Source organism: Podarcis raffonei, chromosome 5 (assembly GCF_027172205.1).
Source record: "Podarcis raffonei isolate rPodRaf1 chromosome 5, rPodRaf1.pri, whole genome shotgun sequence".
NCBI classification, from domain to species: Eukaryota; Metazoa; Chordata; class Lepidosauria; order Squamata; family Lacertidae; genus Podarcis; species Podarcis raffonei.
The window spans coordinates 57,158,154-57,179,115 of record NC_070606.1 but is presented as its reverse complement, the minus strand read 5'-3'; the positions used below and the strand labels follow the sequence as shown (position 1 = coordinate 57,179,115).

Below are 20,962 nucleotides of genomic sequence, written 5' to 3'. Positions count from 1 at the left end.
GTTTGTTAATTTTTATTTTTTTTAAAAAAAGCTGCTCTACCTGAACTTTTTTTAGGAGGTTAAAGCACGAAAGAAGAAAACTCGTTGCCCTGAAGATGATGATAGTGGTGTTGAGGTCTACTATCGGGAAGAAGAGGAGGGAGAAGAGAAGAAGTGTGCACCAAAATCTAAGGTAAAAAACTGTCTGGAGCATTGTTCGTGCTTTGTGTGGGATGCTTGCTGTGTGTGTTTCTAAATAGAGGCTTTTTTCTTGATTGTGTTTTCTACAGGAAAAGAAAGTTCCAAGGCTGCAGGTTTCAGCCAGCTTTACATGGGAAGAAGGCTTAAGTGTGCTGGATACGACCATGTTGAACCAGAGGGAGCAAAGCTCTGACAGCGAAGAAGAAGACGATGATGTTACAGAGTCCACGGTAGTGTATCTCAATGTATTTTGCTTTGCATAGTGCTTGGTATGCAATCCTGTTTACTTAGGCCTCTTAAGAGAAGTACTATCTTGCTGGCCTAGAAAGTACAAAGGCAGTGTTTTGCTTCTAAAATTAGCTTAGCTCTATGTCAGGAATTAATTTGTGCAAAAGGCCTTTTGTGTTTTAGGCTTGCATCTGGGATTCATTGATCACTTATTTATATATACCTATGTCTATAGAGACTATCCGTGTATAGTTCCTTTTCTCTAGATGTGTTGATCTGAAAAGAATGTTTTTGTATATGCAGCTGAATTTTGAGCCATGCCCCTACTCGCAAAACTCTCTATCCTTTTCAACTAATTGCCTTCCTCTCTTGCCTTGGCCTTCTGTTTCAGACCAAGAAGCAGACAAAGAAGAAAAAAGAGCTCGAGAAGCAGAAGGCAGAGAAGGAACTCTCCAAACTTGAAGCTGCCCTGATGGATCCCAGCCGGCAACCTCAGACAGCCGACGACTTTGACCGATTGCTCCTTGGCAACCCAGACAGCTCCATCCTCTGGTTGCAGTACATGGCTTTTCACCTTCAGGCTACGGAGATAGAGAAAGCAAGAGCTGTGGCAGAAAGGGCACTCAAAACCATCTCCTTTAGGTGAACTGCTTCCCCTTATCATCCATTTTTAGCTTTTAGTTGATGAGCTGCTATTGCCCATGCATGCTTAGCTTGGCTTTATCTCGTGGGAGGGGCAGCTGCAGAACAAAGTGGACAGTTCTGTTACTTTCTCTCCCCTCCCTTCACAGACGTTGTCCAGTCAGATCTCCTGCTTTCTCTTCCAGGAGGATTTGTTGAGCAAAAGGCGAGCATTGAGCCATGTGTAGGTAGGGTGGTTATTTGTGGTGCCTCTTTCTTTCAGAGAGGAGCAAGAGAAGCTGAATGTGTGGGTTGCGCTGCTGAACCTGGAGAACATGTACGGTACCGAGGAAGCGCTAATGAAAGTCTTCGAAAGAGCCATCCAGTACAACGAGCCTCTGAAGGTCTTCCAGCAGCTGGCAGACATCTACAGTGGCTCTGAGAAATATAAGGTGAGGCTGGGTTTACAGTGTTGCCGAGAGAAAGATCACTTCTGCTCACTGAGTCTGGCAGGGAAATTGCTTGTTCATTCTGTTCTTGGGAAGAGCCCACCTTGGTTGATCCACCTGGATCCTGCACTTCCATCTACCCTGTGGATTTATCAGTCTGTGGATTTTTCCTCCATTTTGGACAAGCATCAGGCTGATTCCCTACATTCCTCTTTTTCATCTAAGCAGTACCACCACATTGCCTCTTTCTCTAGCTTGTTGGCTGCATAATATTCTCTGGGGCCCATGAGTTGGGTTCTGTACTCCAAGATTGCATACAGTTGTGAATAGCATACAAAGGCAAGGGAGAACCACAGGATTCAAAGTGTGTTTCCATGGTTTGAACGATCCTCTCTTCTCTGATTTTTATTTTCAGCAAGCTGATGACTTGTACAACACAATGCTGAAGCGCTTTCGTCAAGAAAAGTCTGTGTGGGTGAAGTACGCCACTTTTCTCCTGAAAAGAGGCTTGGTGGAGGCAGCTCATAAGCTCCTCCCACGTGCACTGAAGTGCCTGCCAGTCAAAGAACGTAAGAACCACTTTGCTCTTCTTTCCTATGATTAGCATCTAAGCATCATGTTGGTTATTTATGCAGTACACAGGTAATATCTAGGAAATGCAGCATGTGCTGTGAATCTAGAAATATCCATAGCCATTATTAGCAAATGCTCTTTCAATAATTTTATTGGTACTTTCCTTTAAAAAAAATACTTTTCAAAGTTAATCAGTTAGGGATTGGGGGGGGTGGAGCATGTTCTGATTGGGGAGATTTCAAAGTTAATATAAAGGACTGTATATTCCTGGATGCTGCAGTTTTGCCAATGGCTTGAGAAATTTAGACAGGATTTTCATAGCCTAGATTGAATGCAAGATATCCTTTTGCATTGATTGCATAATTTCATTTATTTCCCTCCCGATGCACTGAAGCAAACCCAAACAATAAAAAAATTGCCAACACAATGAACAATGCACATTTTATGAAACGGGGGCAGGTGTTTAATAATTTTAGTTTTGTTGCCTACTCTGGGAATTTGGTAGCATGGAACCCCAATTCCTTGCTAATATTATTGCCAAAGAAACTACAGCATCCTTCAACTCTAAGCAGAGGCAGTGACGACTAGCCAGAAGAACACTTCTAAAATGCACTTTTGCAGATCTGGATGTGATCTCAAAGCTGGCGCAGCTGGAGTTCCAGTTTGGTGATCTGGAGTATGGCAAGACCGTTTTTGAGAATACCCTGAGCACCTACCCAAAGCGTACAGACATCTGGTCAGTGTACATAGACATGATGATCAAACATGGCAACCAAAAGGAAGTACGGTGAGTACTAGCATGGGAAAGTGGGCTGGTACTTTTGAACTTCCTAGGAAATACAACATAAGGGATGCTTCTAGGCCTTAAATCCAGGGAAGCTGGGAAGCTTGATTTCATGTGAGCAAATATTTACAACTCTGAAAGGTGCCGCAGGAAGTGACTGGATGGTAAGCATTAAGAACCTGTATTAGGCCTGCTATTTACTAGAGGAACCTATTGGCTTTCTTTCTCAATACTTTCCCTTCTCTCAGCCTGGAAGCTGAGAGTCTAGCATGAGAACCTTCATACTCATAGGCCATGATTCCCAGTTTTCAGAAAAGGCACAAAATGTATGTAAACTTTAATTGCAATCTGGTAAAAAAAATATTGTTCCATAGCACAGAAATTTAAAGAACCTGCTGGTATGAAAACGGGTGTGGGGCATGTGGCTTCAGAGCAACACCGTATGATTTTTGTTAACAGTCATGGGAATTGCAGAGAGCCTGACCTTGAAGCTTGACTGATTATACCTTTCTGCTCTCTCTTCCAAGTTTCTAGAAATTTATTTCCCTTTTCAGTAGCAAAACAGCCCTTAAAAGGCCACAACACTACTTACTCTCTAACAAGAGAAGAAGCAAAGGATTTGCATCTCTTACCAATTCTAGTAAATCAGTTTTGCGTCATAACATCCTAGCTGAGTTTACATGTAATGGGAATTCATAGATCTCCACTATGTGGGTGAGCCTTAGCTTGTTCTCTTAGCAGAAAACCATAGTTTTCTGGTACATGTGAACTGAGCCCCAGGCTGCTCTTAGACTAGAAATTTTCTCACTTCTCAGGCTAGGAGGTCCCCTGCCATGCTTGTAAAGAGCAACTGAGATGTGCTTGACATTTGACAGAGCAAGATTTCTCAATGAGGGTGATATACCCCTCCAAGCATGTGTGTACTGAACTCTGAAGGAAAACACACAAGTGAAACTTGTTCTAGTTTCAGTAGCTCTGTGAACAGATCCTTGTAGATGCTAGGAATCTTAAAGCTCTGTGATTGCAGACAATGTCTGAATTTTCTGGAAACACATGTGGTAGTCACTTCCTGTCTTCTAGGCATCATTTTGAGAAAGGGCTTATGATGGGCAAGAAAGATTTGTACCCACAGGATCAGCTAACTCCCAGGCCCATGCTTTTTTTGTTGCTTGTTTTTTACCTGTTTGATTGCATAATAAAAAAGAGTTTTCCTTGTTTTTGTTTTGCAGGGATATTTTTGAACGTGTAATACACCTAAGCCTAGCAGCGAAGAAGATGAAGTTTTTCTTTAAGCGCTATCTGGAATACGAGAAGAAGTATGGCACAGCAGAAACAGTCCAGGCTGTGAAGGCAGCAGCACTGGAATATGTGGAATCCAAGAGCAGTCTTGCTTGAGGGCTAACTTCTAGAGCAGTCAGGCTTTTTTTGTTCTCACTTGCAGTGCAAGAGGCAGCAGGGACAGAGAAGCAGACCATAGCTGTAAGGAGGAGAGTGTTCCTGCCTGCTCCATTTCCTGATCTCAAAAGCAGATTGGGGTAGCCCGGACCAAATTACTATGCTTTATCAAGAACTGTGTGAGAGCATAGTTTCTGTAGATGTTTATACCTATTGAACCTTACAAAAACTTTTGAATATGAGAATTATAGTTGGAGCTTTATTTAAATTTATTTTGGAGTTTAAAAATAGCAGAAAGTCACCCACTACTTTGTGCTTTCCCGTTGCTCTGCTCATTAAATGAACTAGGGTTTTTTAAAGCTTCGTTTTTCTTCTATTCATTTTCAAAGGTGCAAGGAATACTTCTGGTGTCTGTCTTCTGCCAGTATTCTAGGATGTGTTTCCTGGCTTGTCTCATTAGATTCATTCTCACATTCCATAAATCTGACTTAAGAGAGAACTGTTGGTTATGCCAATATGCAAGAGTTGGAGTTACTCACTGATGCCGTACTTTATGAATATATACCTAGAAAATTATGCCAGGGCTGTTTTCCAGCCCTTATTTTAAAATGGCACAAATACTTAACACCTAACACAATGTAAAAACAGCAGGTGAAAATGGTCCTCTGATATCTGATTTGTCATATAGCCATGACCCAAATTAGAAACACTTTCCAAAGCAAAACTCTGATTTTTCTTCTACACTTTCTATCCTATATCTGCATTGCACAGAATCCAGAGAATGTAATTTATTTAACTGGTAAACAGAAAAAGTCCTAGCCGCCTAGTGAATAATGTAGGGGTAATGTCTCACATCCATTCTCTTAACGTTTAGCAGCCATACATCTTGGTCCCTTCTCTTTTACATCCCATTTATTACTGCTTCCATCCCCTTTGTGCCCACTTGATCCTTATCAAAAGCTTTGCAAGAATACAATTGGGATAAGCAGAATATATTTTACAAACAACACAGAACTGATGTAAAATCATCAGATCACCTGATTAATTCAAGGGGCAAGATCTCTTCTGATCATTTACACAGAACTGACCTGGAAAAGCAGGCATAACCCATCCCTTTATATGCATTCCAGCAGTGGAGTATAGTAAGCCAGGGAGAGTGAGTTGCAATGCCTATAGATTTTGGTATGTGACAGACACATGTGAGACTAATGTTAGATTTCTTCACAGAACCGTAATGGTTTAATGTTACAATTCCACATAAATCTTGTGAATGTCTTGAATGCCCAAGAAAACTAGAGATGCGGATGTTAAGTCACTTGAAAGGTGACTGTTGCAGCATTTACTGGAACCGTGAAAAATGACAAAACATACCTTGGATCATGTTGTTTATACAGTCCATGTGGTCTGTGCCATATTTGAATAAGGAAGACCATAAAAGCCATGAGAAATTATAACAGCATTTAGAAAGAGCCGTGGAGTGAAAAAACACAAAATCAAATTACAGTACATGATACCGGACTTCTTATAGGGTCCCTCAGCCAGGAAAAGGAAGGTCTTCAGGTCTTCTGTTCATCTTAGTGTGGCTTAAAACTCCAAGCAGGCATCAAATTCTGATTATGGTTTTTGCTGAGGATACTAAATGTTCATACCTTGCCAAAGGTAGAATATGTCATGGATAGGGAACCTGTGCATCTCTAGATATTGTTAGACTGCAACTCCCATAATCTGACCATTGGCCATGCTGGCTAGAGCTGATTGGAACTGGAGTCCAGTATCTGGAGGCCACCTATTAGCCATCCTGGAAATAAATAGAAGTGCTTTTCTGTATAGCAGCAATTCAGGTAATTAGATAAAATCCCTGATTTAATAATTTGGGGAGTCACCCTTTGGACAACAGACCCTTGAAGCAGGACCCTTTACCATACTCTTCAACTCTCCCCCACAAACTTTTATTAAGAAAGGATGGTCCCCAAACTAAGATGAACCTTGCAACATTTTTGGTAAAGGATATGGAGATAATTGTAATAAATGGGGAAAGCAATAGTAGCTCTTTGCTGGTAGACAGTTATTCAGAGACAATTGTGCTATCATCTGAAGTCCAGTACATGGGAAGACATGTACAAAAGTCATAATGAGAAACGGGATCATAAAAGTGCAAACTGCAGAGTCTTTTCCATTAAATAAAATAATCCAGCCTAGGTCAGTTAAGTGGTGGTGATTTTTAATCCTGTGGAGGAAGTACAGGGCAGATGCCACTCAAAAGCAGAATTCAGCCAATCCCATGAGTCCTAGCCCTGAAACTTGATAGGGAAGTAGGTTTCTGAGAGACTCCGCTGATAATTTCCTGTACTAGCAATCAGAAATTTGTTGCCTACTACATGTTTCCAGCCTACAGCATGCATCATCCCCTTATCATTGGCCATGCTGTGTGGGGTTGATGTCAGCTGGAGTTCAGCAGCCCCTGGGAGAACCACAGGTTCCCCACCCATACATATATATATGTATGTTTGAATCCTCCTGGAGGAAGTAAAACAAAAGGTAAGGCACAGCTGCATGATGGCATTATATTGTCTTCAAAATGAGGAGGAAAATAACCAGCAATTTTTGAGTAAGCAGAGCATCCAGTTCATTTCCTCTTCTTTCCATTGTATGTGAGAATACATCAGTGAGAGGCCTCTCTCACTGCTGTCCCAATCCAAGAGATTAGCTGCAATGTTTTCTTTCAGATTTATTATTCTCTTTGACTCGCAGTCCTGTGGTCTTAGTTAAGTAGTCCACAGTTCCAGACATTCTGCCGCTCCTTCAATTTCTGTTTTGAAATGTAGTCTTTTGGATGAACACTCGCATCAAATCCATTAGCCATATCTTTTGCTGAGATCTTAGGTCAACAGATAAAATGAAGGGTGGTTACAGCATAGATGTACCAAGAGCAGTGGTCACGCTTATAGTGCAATTCATTCTATGCATGTGTACTCAGAAGTAAAACCTATTGAGTTCAATGGGACTTACTCCCAACAGGGAAATGTGCTTTAAGTCCACAGCTTCTGCTAGGTAGCTAAGAAGGCCATTTCCTGGCTGTCAGGACCTAAGCTGTTTCCAGTCACACCTTTGGCCCATTTATGGAGACGGCTATAGAGGGGAAAGCCGTTCTTCTCCCGATAGATATAGACCCCTGTGATGGCATCCCATTGTGGCCTGGGCTGAAGGGTTTCAACAGCAAATTCCTGCACCAACTCCTTCTCCTCCTTATCCAGACACACAAAGCCAAAGAAGTTTTTGACGTTGTTTGCAGCCACAACCTTCGAGTGTATCTCAGCAGTGCGCTGGAAGAGTTTGGCCTCGCTGGAGCGGTACAGATTCCAGTAGTCCTCCTGGCGGTAGCTGAGTGGTGAGCAGCAGTGTTTGAGGCACTTGGTGATGAACACAAGAACTGCAACCGCACCAATGAGCATCCACCCAAACAGCTGAAGAGAAAGACAAATAAACCAATTAAAATTTGCATTCCCTTTAGGAGAAAGTAGGGTTCAGAAGGATATCCTTGGCTACCACACATTGATTTGTATATAAATAGAAAAATTCCCACAGTTGGTAAAACTGGAAATTGCAAAAACCTAGTCATATACATGGAAAAATACAATATATCCTGGAACAGGGACCCACAACCTTTCTGGATGGGGGCACATTTGGGACTCTGAAACTGTCCTGGGCAGCGAAAAGCACGTCACAAAAGGAAAAAGTGGTGCTTTCCCAACATCCCCTAGAACAGGCATGTCCAACCAGTAGATCGCGATCTACCAGAAGATATAATAATAATAATATAATATTAATTTATTATTTATACCCCGCCCATCTGGCTGGGCTTCCCCAGCCACTCTGGGCGGCTTCCAAAAGAATATTAAAATACTGTGATACATCACACATTAAAAGCTTCCCTAAACAGGGCTGCCTTCAGATGTCTTCTAAAAGTCTGGTAGTTGTTGTTCTCTTTGACATCTGGTGGGAGGGCGTTCCACAGGGAGGGCGCCACTACCGAGAAGGCCCTCTGCCTGGTTCCCTGTAACTTGGCTTCTCGCAGTGAGGGAACCGCCAGAAGTCCCTCGGTGCTGGACTTCAGTGTCCTGGTAGAACGATGGGGGTGGAGACGCTTCTTCAGGTATATTGGACCGAGGCCGTTTAGGGCTTTAAAGGTCAGCACCAACACTTTGAATTGTGCTCGGAAACATACTGGGAGCCAATGTAGGTCTTTCAAGACCGGTGTTATATGGTCTCAGCGGCCGCTCCCAGTCACCAGTCTGGCTGCCGCATTCTGGATTAGTTGTAGTTTCCGGGTCACCTTCAAAGGTAGCCCCACGTAGAGTGCATTGCAGTAGTCCAAGCGGGAGATAACCAGAGCATGCACCACTCTGGCGAGGCAGTCCACAGGCAGATAGGGTCTCAGCCTGTGTACCAGATGGAGCTGGTACACAGCTGCCCTGGACACGGATTTAACCTGTGCCTCCATGGACAGCTGTGAGTCCAAAATGACTCCCAGGCTGCACACCTGGTCCTTCAGGGGCACAGTTACCCCATTCAGGACCAGGGAATCCTCCACACCTGCCCGCCTCCTGTCCCCCAAAAACAGTACTTCTGTCTTGTCAGGATTCAACCTCAATCTGTTAGCCACCATCCATCCTCCAACCACCTCCAGACACTCACACAGGCCCGTCACCTCCTTCACTGGTTCTGATTTGAAAGAGAGGTAGAGCTGGGTATCATCTGCATACTGATGAACACCCAGCCCAAACCCCCTGATGATCTCTCCCAGCGGCTGCATGTAGATGTTGAAAAGCATGGGGGAGAGGACAGAACCTTGAGGCACCCCACAAGTGAGAGCCCAGGGGTCTGAACACTCATCCCCCACCACCACTTTCTGAACACGGCCCAGGAGGAAGGAGCGGAACCACTGTATGACAGTGCCCCCAGCTCCCAGCCCCTCTAGACGGTCCAGAAGGATGTTATGGTCGATGGTATCAAACGCCGCTGAGAGATCCAGCAGAACTAGGAAACAGCTCTCACCTTTGTCCCTAGCCCGCCGGAGATCATCAACCAGTGCGACCAAGGCAGTTTCAGTCCCGTGATGAGGCCTGAATCCCGACTGGAAGGGATCCAAATGGTCCGCTTCTTCCAGGCGTGCCTGGAGTTATTCAGCAACCACTTGCTCAATCACCTTGCCCAAGAATGGAAGATTTGAGACTGGGCGATAGTTGACCATCGTGGCCGCATCTAAAGATGGTTTTTAAAGAAGCGGTTTAATAACCGCCTCTTTCAGCGGGTCTGGGAAGGCTCCCTCACAGAGGAAAGCATTCACCACCCCACGAAGCCCATCGCCCAGCCCTTCCCGGCTAGCTTTTATAAGCCAGGATGGGCAAGGATCAAGGAGACAGGTGGTTGGTTTCACTCATCCAAGCAGCCTGTCCACATCCTCGGAGGTAACAGATTGGAATTGATCCCACGCAATTTGACTAGACAGGACTCTAGCACTCTCCTGCCCCGGCCCTGCTCCCACGGTGGCGTCTACCTCTTCCCGAATCTGAGCGACTTTATCTGCAAAAAACTTTGCAAAATCATTGCAGGAGATCATGTGGCCCGTACTGGGCCCCGATGTAGCAGGTGGTTCCGCTAAATTGCGGACCACCAGAAAAAGTCTCCTGCTGCTGTTTTTTGCAGATGCAATAGAGGCGGTGAAGAAACGGTGAAGAAAGTCTTCTTCGCCGTCGCTACCGCCACTTGGTAGGCTCGACATTGAGCTCTAACCTGTGTCCGGTCAGCTTCAGAATGGGTCATCCGCCACCGGCGCTCTAGCCGTCTCAACGATTGTTTCATTGCCCTCAGATCCGTGGAAAACCATGGGGCTGTCCGGGCTCCATGCAATCGGAGAGGGCGCTTCAGAGCCAAACAGTCAATAGGCCTGGTTAACTCCACATTCCAGTGGGCCACCAGGGAATCAGCTGAAAGGCCATCAACATGGGATAAAGCATCCCCTACCACTCTCTGGAAACCATTTGGATCCATTAAGTGGCGGGGACGGACCATCCAAATCGGTCCCACCTCCCTGCAGAGGGGAAGGGTCGTGGAGAAGTCAAGTTGGTCTGACCATGGCACTTCTTTCGTTTCGCTTTTACTTAGTGTCAGATCACCAACATCCATAGAGGTAAACACCAGGTCCAAGGCATGTCCGCGGCTATGGGTTGGGCCAAACTTATTCAGGGACAGCCCCATGGAGGCCATGCTTTCCACAAAGTCCCGTGCAGCCCCTTGTAAGGTCGTGTCGGCATGGATATTAAAATCCCCTAGGACAACCAAACTAGGTGTCTCCAGGAGAACATCCGCCACGACCTGAAGCAGCTCGGGCAGGGAATCCTTGGTGCAGCGGGGAGGTCGGTACACCAAAAGGAATCCTGTACTGCCCCTATTGCCCAACTTCCAGAACATGCACTCAGAGAACTGGGTCTTCCCAATAGGACGCCTGGTGCAAACTAATGACTTCCTAAAAATCACTGCAACGCCCCCTCCCCACCCACAAGGCCTTGGTTGCTGTGCGTAAGAGAAACCTGGTGGACAAGCAGTGGCAAGGACAGGCCCATCTGCTTCATCCAACCAAGTCTCTGTTACACATGCCAGGTCAAATCCTCCATCCATGATCAAGTCATGGATGGCAGTGGTCTTATGAATCATTGACCTGGCATTGCACAGCAGCACCTTCAGGTCATGTGGGTATCCCTTGCTGATTCTAGTATCCGTCCGGTCAGGACCAGATCCAGAGGCAGGGATAGTCCTCAGACGACGACTAAACCTGCCTCCTCTGTAATGACATGGCCTGGTCTTCGCGTAACTCCTCCTCCTACCCGTGATCACTGAGATCGGTTGTCCCAGCGCATCCCCCTCTGTGGAACATGCCCCAGCCATTTTGTTGGCTGGGACCCACTCCCCGGCAGCCCTGACCCCTCCCCTTAAGAACAAAATAAGACCTTAAAACAATAAAAACAAAAAAAGAAACCCCAGAAAACAAAAAACAATACAAATAAAAAACTGTAAAGATTACAAATCCATCAAAATCAAACAAATTCCCAACTAAACATCCATCCCACCCCCATCCCCATCCCCGCATATAAAATAAATAAATAAATAAATAGGAAAAGGAAAATTTTAAAACATTTTAAAAAGAACTCTGCGCCCCTCCGGATGCCCCTGGGCCACAGCAGCAGTGACAGCAACCGTCCCTGTGAGGCCTGTCAGGCCCCGCCCTGGGCCAGGTGGTAAGTGGCAGGAAGGAGCAGGGCCCTCAGACACTCACACAGGGGAGTCCTCCTGGGCAGCAGGCAGCAAGCAGTCCTTGTGAGGCTTCAGGCCCCGCCCTGGGCCAGGTGGTAAGCGGCAAGAGCAGGGCCCTCAGACACTCACACAGGAGAGTCCTGCTCTCCTGAGCAGGGCCCTCAGACACTCACACAGGAGAGTCCTGCTGGGCAGCAGAGCACAGCAGTCCCTGTGAGGCTTCAGGCCCTGCCCTGGGCCAGGTGGTGAGTGGCAGGAAGGAGCAGGGCCCTCAGACACTCACACAGGGGAGTCCTCCTGGGCAGCAGAGCACAGCAGTCCTTGTGAGGCTTCAGGCCCCACCCTGGGCCAGGTGGTAAGCGGCAGGAGCAGGGCCCTCAGGCACTCACACAGGAGAGATCCCCAGCTGATCCTGGTAGATTGCGGGAGCCTTATCGATCATGGGATTAAAAGTTTGCCAAAAAACAAGTTTACCAAAAGTTAACAAATAAAAGCTGAAGAACTCTGGGCAATCCACCCACCCCACGCATGCTCCCCCTCCCTCCCATGACAATGGGTAGATCACTGCCAATTTTTTTATACTGGGAGTAGATCGCAGTCTCTTGGGAGTATAACACACACAACCCTGCCAAATCAGACAACCCCCCTCACAACAGGTATCCTTTCTAACCAAACAAATACCCGAAAACAAAACAAACAATGGGGAGCTAAGCCTTGCCCAGAACACCAAATGGGTGCACAATCACATAGATCTAAAGAAAGCCCAGGGGCATGCTATCATACTATGATATCCTGAAAACCCAAAGTTCATACCATGATACGAATAATCACAGTAACTATGTACAATGATAATGGAGTAAAAGAAAAAGCAAACTCACTAGCAGAAAATAAAAGGAAAATAGTAATCAAGGGAATTACCATTAGTTAATCGTATTGGTTGATGCAGGGGAAGTTAATAAAGACTCTAAAATGAACCTGTTTTAGGAATTTACAGCTTATCAGATATGTGTCATATCCTAATATACCAAAAGCACACATTTTGGAATGGAAAAATATGTTCTAAGCCCTTAATTATTCTTATTCCAAGCAGGAGGCAGCAGCACTCCTTTACTTCAGACAAACAAGTAAGTAAAATGCAATACCTGAGACTCATATTTTAATCGCCTTATAACCTCATCCTGAAATCTTGTCAAGTTTTGCGGCACGTCTTTACAAGGGAACCTGGCCATGGTTTCTTCTCCGTAGCCAGGTGGAAACTTATCCAGAGATGTAGGTTCTATGAATTCACTCAAGGCACAGACATAAGCCTCTCCACGAAGCAGTGAGATCACAGACCATGTAACAGGAGCAACTGCAGCCCGTCCCATGACAGAGCCAAAGATCAAGAAGTTGGCTGCTGCTGAAAAGTTCTTGGTTCCTCGTTTGTGGCACTCAGCTACCAAGTTCCAAGTGTGATTGTTCCAGATGACACCAATGACGAACAGGGCCAGAGCTGGTACACCAATGGCAGCCAGACCATAGATATAGTTCCTGGCTGGGGAGCATGGACAATGGAAAGCAACCACAGAGAAAAGTTCTTGGCTTCCAACAGTGCCCAGAGCCACCAGGCCATTGAAAATCATCACATCTTTGCTCTTGAAGAAAAGTGAAAGGAAGCGGAAGTTTTCAGCAATGAAGGCAGCCATTTTGCTTTTCTGTATCCAGTTCAGACTTCAGTGTTCTGATGTGGAGTTGTCTGCAGCATCAAGGAGTCTTGTTCTTTTCACCTTTCCATGGGCTGCAAAACAGAATAGTTACTAAACATTGGGAACTAAGCATTATCATGGTTGCTAAAGGTCAAGAGATACAATAATACATACTCTTATCCACTTAATAGCTACAATAATAATCCCATGCACACTATATTGTTTGCAATGTCTGCTGGATTTTGGTATACTTTTGGTATTTTCTTTACCTAGTACTATAAATTACATACCAAGTGTACCTAGTTGGTAGGTAGAATACTGTCTTATTTGAGCAGTGAATCTCTACTTCTAGCATTATTTTGAGATGTAATATCCTAAAAACGGCTAGTGTTTTAGGACAGAAACGTGTGTCAATTAAAACATGGGAACTTATGTTGCTTCATTACAAAATGTGCTGTCCAGTACTAGTACTATTCATTTTGATGATGACATTTAATAGAATCTTGGGGAAGTCATATTTCATTAGACTTAACGTAACTTTATTTATTTATGGCACAAATGTATATACTGCTTAACATAAAAACACCATAGTGGTGCACAATATAAAAGCACAATATACCATAAACAGCATAAAAAAATCAGTAAAAAGGTCTTAAGCAAGCGTCTAAAACTGAACACTGTTGATACTTGTCTAAAATCAGTAGGGAGTTCCACAAAGCACTGAATCTTCCTTGAAGTGTACCTATTTATCTGTCAAAGTATAAAGGATGTATAATAAATGAGACAACTTTCTTCTGATCACTCTGCCACTGTACCAGCCGCTTCCATTAATAATACTAGAAGATTATAAAGGACTAGGCAGTCATGTACTTTAGTGAACAATCTGGCACTCCATTGCCTTTGAATCCGTAGCTGGACTTTTTATCTCACCGTACAAGAGAACACTCAAGCATGGCTTACCTTCACTTCTATGAGGCTTTAATGACAGACTGGAGTTCGAGTTTTCAGTGAAGAAACACCATTATCAGAATAGAAAATGTGCTGCTGTTAATCTTAGGTTCTGTCCATGTGTTACTTTGCTACCAAATTTTCTGTGTGATCTTGAGACAGATGAATCCTCAGTTTTGTTGTACTTCCATTCACTAGTTCTGACCAGACTGTTGTTATGAACACAGGAGTATTTACATGAGTTTACTGTATTAGTGTGAACAGGTTGGACCAAATGAATGGCACTTGATGGATGGAATAATGAGGAACAAATAGTCATTGCCTGACTAATTTGAATCAATGGGAGGTACACGGGAGTAATGAATTAATGGGAGCAACAATTCATTACCTTAGGTGACACAGCTGCATATCCTAGCAATTATGGCCACTCAGCAATGTGAATAATATATCTCCAAGCACCATCTAGTGATAGGTTTACTAATTGCACATTTGGGGCATTATACTTGTATGTATAAAAGTTTAATCCAGCATGTGCTTGAATGCCTCCTGCAAGATAGGGCTGGTCTGGAGGTACCCTAGGAATAGCAGGGTCTCAGACAGAGACCTTTCCTATCACCTGCTACCTGAGCTACTTAAATTATGGGCTGGCCCTACCATTAGGCAAAGTGGGCAGATGGAGGATGCCAGCAGCAGCTTCCTGGCTGTGCCTTATAAGGCCCCCAGCCAGTTCCTTCTGTCAGGAGGACAGAATTGTGTGTGCTACAACGCCTGACATGGCCCTCCTAAGTTAGCCTTCTGAGATTTAGTGGAGTGTGCTATTCCATGACCAGCCTTGTGGTAAGATTTGGCTCTCAGTCCAGTTGGCTTCTGTACATAGAAATGGCAGGAGGTGCTTGCTTAAGGCAGCAAATGTCTTGGGTTGGCCCTACGTAAACTAGAGGTGCCAGGGATTGATCTTAAAACCACCTGTATTCAAATCATCTGCTCTACTGCTGTACTATTGCCCCTTCCCACCACGAACATAATTAGTAATGATTTTTTCCTATAGACCCCTATATAACGTTGCCATATGACTGGAATTTCCCAGACATACCAGAGATTTGGATGTCAGAAACTGTGTCCAGGCAGAAATCGCTTGAACGTCCAGGAAAATACAGATGTATGGCAACCCATGTCGTAAGTGTAGAATTTCCTTAAAAACCTCTCAAAAAAATCAACAACATTGCCCCCTCCCCAAAAAAACAAAAAACCAAACCAAAAATCAACAACTTTTGTGCCTGGATTTTTGAAATATGGCAACCCTGCCCCAATCTCTCTTTCTATGACAGTTACAGCCAATTCAGTCCCCAACACTCTGCAGGCCTGAAGCCTGATCCCTCATTCTTTTCCTCACCATCCATAAATGCAGCTTAGGGCCAGGAGCAACAAATAAATAAAAAAAGTTACCCCACAAGTAACCATCTCTGTTATCCCTTCAGTCCTCCAAATGGATAATTCTAGATTCTCCTTCAAACAATGGTAGGATTTGTTTTGTTCCAATATGCGTCACTTTGTATTTACATTGAATAATATCTGCTATTCTGTTGCTCATTTATTCAGAGGTGTCCCCCACCCGTGAGTTGTTCTCACTCTGGTCTGGATTGCAGCATTTTGAAAAATGAATAATTTGAAGTCATTTCTAAACTAGGTTACTACCCTCTTCACCTTGAACTTCATATCATTTATAGTTAAACACTAGATCACTTTTCAACACAGATTCTTAGGGGATGCGACTGTTTACTTCCCTCCACCATAACAATTCTCAGTCCATTTATGTGTTTACTGATTTTTAGTGTGTTACAAATCCACAAAGGACATGGCTTTTTATCCATGCCTGATAAATTTTATTAAAATAAATCCCCTGTGTTCCTTAAGTATTATTTTGACACATTTCTGTTATCTAACACCCCCAGTGTCATCCTAGTTTCTTCACAGAATTTTATTGAGTTTTTAAATTTTTTTTGTAATATTCTCCTCAAGTTCTTTATTTGCTTGACTTACACACAGCTTGCCTGTGTGCTCCCTGCCCCCCCCCCCGCCAGAGTTCAAGACTTCAACTTTTTAAAAGAAGCTTTCTTGTCTTTTATAGCTTCCTTGACTCTGCTATTTTTAACCATTCTGTGTTCTGTTTGGACTTGTTTGTACATTGTCTAAGCTGTGGTATTGGTTCCATTTGAGGAGACTCTGTTATAGTGTTTTGTTCTGACATAACCTCCAAGCTTCCTGAAAAGATATGGCACTTATAACAGTACCCTTTGGGTTTCTTTCACCAGTCCTCTTATTTGGGAAGCGTGTGATAAAATTAACTGAATGTGCTATATTTTCTGATGTTTTTTTTAAAAAACAAATACATATATGCTGCATTTCATAGGATTATGTTCCCTGTTCCCAAATAGCTTGACCGTGCTTGTGTTTTGCATTGAATAATAATAATAAGCAGGGTTGTTTTTTCAGCTAGAACTCACTGGCACTCAGTTCCAGCACCTCTCATGTGGGTGCCATTGCCATTATAAGAGAACAAGGGAGGTGTTCATGACGAGTCCTGACACCTCTTTTACTAGAAAAACAGCATTGATAATAAGCATTAAGTCAAACTGCCAGAGGAGGAAAGATGAGGTAGATGTATGGGCTTCCAAGTCATGGACAGTCTCCCATCATGCCTTAAGTACAGCTAAAACCAATCTGGGGCTGTAGCTTATGTTTTTAAAATCTTGTAGGCATTTTTAGGTTGCAATCCTATACCACATACCTGGGGGTAGGCCGTGCTGAATTCAATGGAGCTTACTTTGTGGTCATTGTAGCACCTGGTGCCGTCCAGCTAAATATAATTTTCTCCTACGGATTTTAATTGGGCCTCATCAATGCAAGTCAATTAACACCTTAGTTTGCAAGTCTTATCAATTAAAGGATGTTTGTGGGCTTCCCATATGATTATGGTTGGCCACTGTGAAAACAGGATGTTGAACTTTGGGCAGGGCTTTTCTTATGTAAATGCTTTATGCATCTTCAGCCTGAGTACTTGCAGTACAGAAGATAGCAGAAATTAAAATGATTATACAAGTGAGAGGAAGAACCAGGAAATTCCTTTCCATCTACTCATACACATGCTTGAGTCACGCACTCTCGGGACTGAAGGACTGAATCCACATTAATACTCAGAACTGAACTTCTATGCAGCAATTTTGGCACCTTAAATCTCTAATATATCTGGGAAGAGGCAGGTTGGGCTAGGGAAGTAGACAGGCTTTCCCATTCCTTCTCTTTCCCTCCCTCCATTATAATCTTCAGGAAAATATAAAAACACTATTAACCTCATGTTAATCCTGATGGAATCTATTACTCTTATATTTTATAGTGTAAGGTCACTTGCAACATAAATGCAAAAAATATATACGTCTGGCATCTCACATGTCATCCTTGTGCCTGAGAGCCACACCCTTAGACCAAGGCCTGAATGTCAGAAACAGCCACGCACATCAGTACATACACAGACCAACTACCCCACCCAGAGATTTGTAGATTCTTTTAACGTTCTTGTGCAGGGCTTGTTGAAATCGAAACAAAACAAAAGCACCACTTGAAATTGAAATATTGATAGAAGATGTGAAAGAACTGCTCACATAGCATAGCAGAGGACTATATAGTGTGTAAGCTATTGTGTGTAAACCAGCTGGGCTTGCTGCCAGTTTGCTACCGCTGCACAAAAATAGTTTGAGAACTTTTTACGGTGGAAGCAAACAGGCGGCAAAACTGATCTTTTCTACTTCTCTAGCTCTGACATCTGGCAGCCCAGCAAACTTCTTTCTTGCTAATAATAGGAGAGGGGTGGTAGTGCTGGGATTGTTTTGTTAAAAATAATAATAATCACAAGTAGATATATTTAGTGCATGTATTTGTTTTCAGAAAGCTCCAGGTTTCCCAAAATCAAAATGAAACTTGATGAGAGAGAAAAAAAGTTACTTACTTCTGCAGGTCACTGTATCAGTTTCCCGAGCCTCTTTTTAGCTGGCCACGTGGGTTTTGAATCTATTCCAGGAACATCTGGCTGCCCGGCACGTGAGGATAGAGAATGGGATCAGATGCAGAAATTGCCACTGACAGAAGAAAGAGTTAAAAAGTGTGAGTGTGCTGCTATTTAGCAGCTTCCTTTTGCTTGCAAAGGGCCTGGGTGGTGTAGGTTTTTTTGGTTTTTTTGGTTTAATTTTCATGTGCAAAGGGAGGGGAGAGGCTTCTGTCTGGGTGGGGATTGTAGAGGGAGGGAGGGAGAAAGAATTGGCCAGATTCATCCTCTTGCTGTCACGCAGAACACTGTGCCTTTAAGGAAAGGAGAAAAGCGTAGGAAAATGATAGGAAAAAAATGGTAGGGAAATTACTGGAAAAAATGAAACTCTTCATAACCAGATCAAGATGACTCATTCACAGAACAGAAAAAAAAAACCCTTTGCCTTCAGCTGCCTGGGCTGTGAAAATAGGTACTGCAGTTTCTTCTCTGGCCCCCAAAATAATGCTTGCTCAAGAACAAAGGATTTTTGCCTTTACAAGATGGTGCAGTTGGCGATATAGGTGCTGTTATGGTTACTTCACCATATTTTATAAGCTTTTGCCTAGTAAAGTTCACGCTGCTCTAAGTAAGTAGTGTAATTATGATGAGATAAAACGCCACTGTCTTTAAAGCAAAGGGTGACTAATAATCCATAATGCTGAGTGATGTCAGAAAGACAAGCAAGTGCTACACTCCTGCCTGGTGTTTTCGTTTGTTGTTGCTGCTGTTTGCTGTGGTGACATTGATTACATGAGCATCACTGGACCCCTTTTGGATCATGCCTGTCATTACCTCCTTTTGTTGAGTCCCCAACAGCTAACTCTCAAGCCCACAGGCATCTACTAGGGGAGCAGTCCTTTTTCAGCTGAGGGGACAACTTCATGGAATGCCTTCTCCAAGGAGGACCATATCAGTTTGGGCCTTCAGTCACCAAGACAAACCCTGGCTCTTTGTTCCTGTTTGGTTTGTTTTTGTCCCGTTGTCTTGATTTATGAGCTCCTGCTGCAATGTGGTGATACAATAACGATGTGGTATATTTGTTTCACTGTTGTTTTTGAAGGTTTTTTGTGTGTGGCCATTTGGGATTTTTATATGTATCAGCCATCAGCTGTGCAAGATCCAGCTGCCCACTCCAACTCCCTGGTGTTAGAGAATCTCAGTGGGAGGCATTGTCTGGCAGCTGCCAAATGGCAGCAAGGGAAGACTTGCCTTCATCCTGGGCTTGAATGATGACACTAAGGACAACCAATGCCAGGTGGCAGGAAATGCCACCTGAATAATGTGTCAGCACAGGGACATTTCTGTTTCTGATACTACATTTAGATATCATTTTATTGTGAGAATTTTTTGTAAGACTACTTGAGCACCTTCAGGGCTAAAAAGTGGGCTGTAAGGCTTCTTATGCTCCTGTAACAGGACTCTCCTCCCTCCTCTCTCTTTTGCATGCCCCACCCCCAAATCTGCCCCAAAACAAACTTGGACGCACAGAGGGAAGAGAGGGGAGGAAGTCCTTGTGCTGATAGGACAGTTTTTTAGCACTAGAGTTTGAAGAGTTTTGGATTTGATATCTCACTTTATCACTACCCGAAGGAGTCTCAAAGCGGCCAACAATCTCCTTTCCCTTCCTCCCCCACAACAAACACTCTGTGAGGTGAGTGGGGCTGAGAGACTTCAAGAAGTGTGACTAGCCCAAGGTCACCCAGCAGCTGCATGTGGAGGAGCAGAGACGTGAACCCAGTTCCCCAGATTACGAGTCTATCGCTCTTAACCACTACACCACACTGGCACTATATTGGATAAAACTCTAAGTATTCCAAATAAATGATAGATTTTGATGTTTCATGTAAGCCTCTTTGGGTTCATCTCTTTTAAAAAGAAAAGCAGGGTATAACATACATTTTAAAATACATATGCATCCCCAACCTAGCTATATATTTTCTCTCATTTTCTCTCTTGCTTTCTATTCTTGATTCTGTATCTTTGTGGGTTTCTACATATAGTTCTGATATTTATTTATTTTTACAATGCAGACTTCTAATAGAAAGGTTTTCCATTGGGAGTAAGGCTAGTCCCCTGCCCTTTCTATTAATTGGGGACAGGAGTATCATCCACAGCAGATGGTTAGCCATCTGCAGTGTTAAAGCTACCAGAAACCACCACCTGTCTGAAAGGACTATTTACCTTCCTTGTGGCAACAGACTAACATAGCTACTCTTCTGGAATTTTATTTTAATGGATTGCCTATTATTTCAGCTGGTGTACACAACTATGCCATAGGCAGGAAGCCCTGCTCTATAAATAGAGGGAACTTTGTAATGGCATAACCGCGTAAGAAACATTCAGAAGTCACATACACTTACAATGCACATCTGAGTTCTGAAGTGCAGAAGAGTTAGGAAATGTCGTTCTTCCAGTCTCTAGCATGAATTCAAGCCCCAAGGAAACCAAATAGTTCATCCCAATTTAGCATGGGCTTTAAGTGTTTCCAGGTTTGACTGCTTGGGCAGGCTACATGGTTCTCAGCTTTTCTGCTCTCTGATAATTCTAATTCAAAGTGTTGGTACTGACCTTTTAAGCCCTAAACGGCCTTGGTCCTGTATACCTGAAGGAGCATCTCCACCCCCATCATTCAGCCCAGACACTGAGGTCCAGCACCAAGGGCCTTCTGGCGGTTCTCTCACTCTGAGATTTGGGACTCAAGCAGTCA

At 43.7% G+C, this 20,962-nt stretch overlaps 2 protein-coding genes and 1 long non-coding RNA gene across 5 annotated transcripts in view; 1 reads left to right on the top strand and 2 right to left on the bottom strand.

Annotated features, from left to right (window-relative positions):
- PDCD11 (programmed cell death 11) overlaps window positions 1–4,589 on the top strand; it is a 28,915-nt gene extending 24,326 nt beyond the window's left edge. For both annotated transcript variants that reach the window (XM_053389294.1, XM_053389296.1), the window contains exons 30-36: window positions 56–172; window positions 270–410; window positions 800–1,050; window positions 1,313–1,481; window positions 1,894–2,047; window positions 2,673–2,838; window positions 4,065–4,589. In XM_053389294.1, coding sequence (XP_053245269.1) covers window positions 56–172; window positions 270–410; window positions 800–1,050; window positions 1,313–1,481; window positions 1,894–2,047; window positions 2,673–2,838; window positions 4,065–4,230 — 1,164 coding nt within the window. In that variant the 3' untranslated portion in view covers window positions 4,231–4,589. The remainder of the gene's footprint in view (window positions 1–55; window positions 173–269; window positions 411–799; window positions 1,051–1,312; window positions 1,482–1,893; window positions 2,048–2,672; window positions 2,839–4,064) is intronic.
- The window catches only part of LOC128414279 (uncharacterized), a 137,558-nt gene that overhangs the window by 92,790 nt on the left and 23,806 nt on the right, over window positions 1–20,962 (bottom strand). The gene's annotated exons all lie outside the window — the stretch shown is intronic.
- Window positions 6,932–18,370, bottom strand: CALHM2 (calcium homeostasis modulator family member 2). 2 transcript variants are annotated; one of them, XM_053389320.1, is made up of 3 exons: window positions 18,178–18,370; window positions 12,684–13,318; window positions 6,932–7,694 (listed from the first exon to the last, which is right to left on the bottom strand). In XM_053389320.1, exons 2-3 carry the CDS (start codon window positions 13,224–13,226, stop codon window positions 7,278–7,280), a joined length of 960 nt encoding a protein of 319 aa, XP_053245295.1. In that variant the 5' UTR covers window positions 13,227–13,318; window positions 18,178–18,370; the 3' UTR covers window positions 6,932–7,277. The 2 variants fall into 2 exon arrangements, with proteins under 2 accessions (XP_053245295.1, XP_053245296.1); XM_053389321.1 differs by lacking the exon at window positions 18,178–18,370 and having other exon boundaries at window positions 12,684–13,442.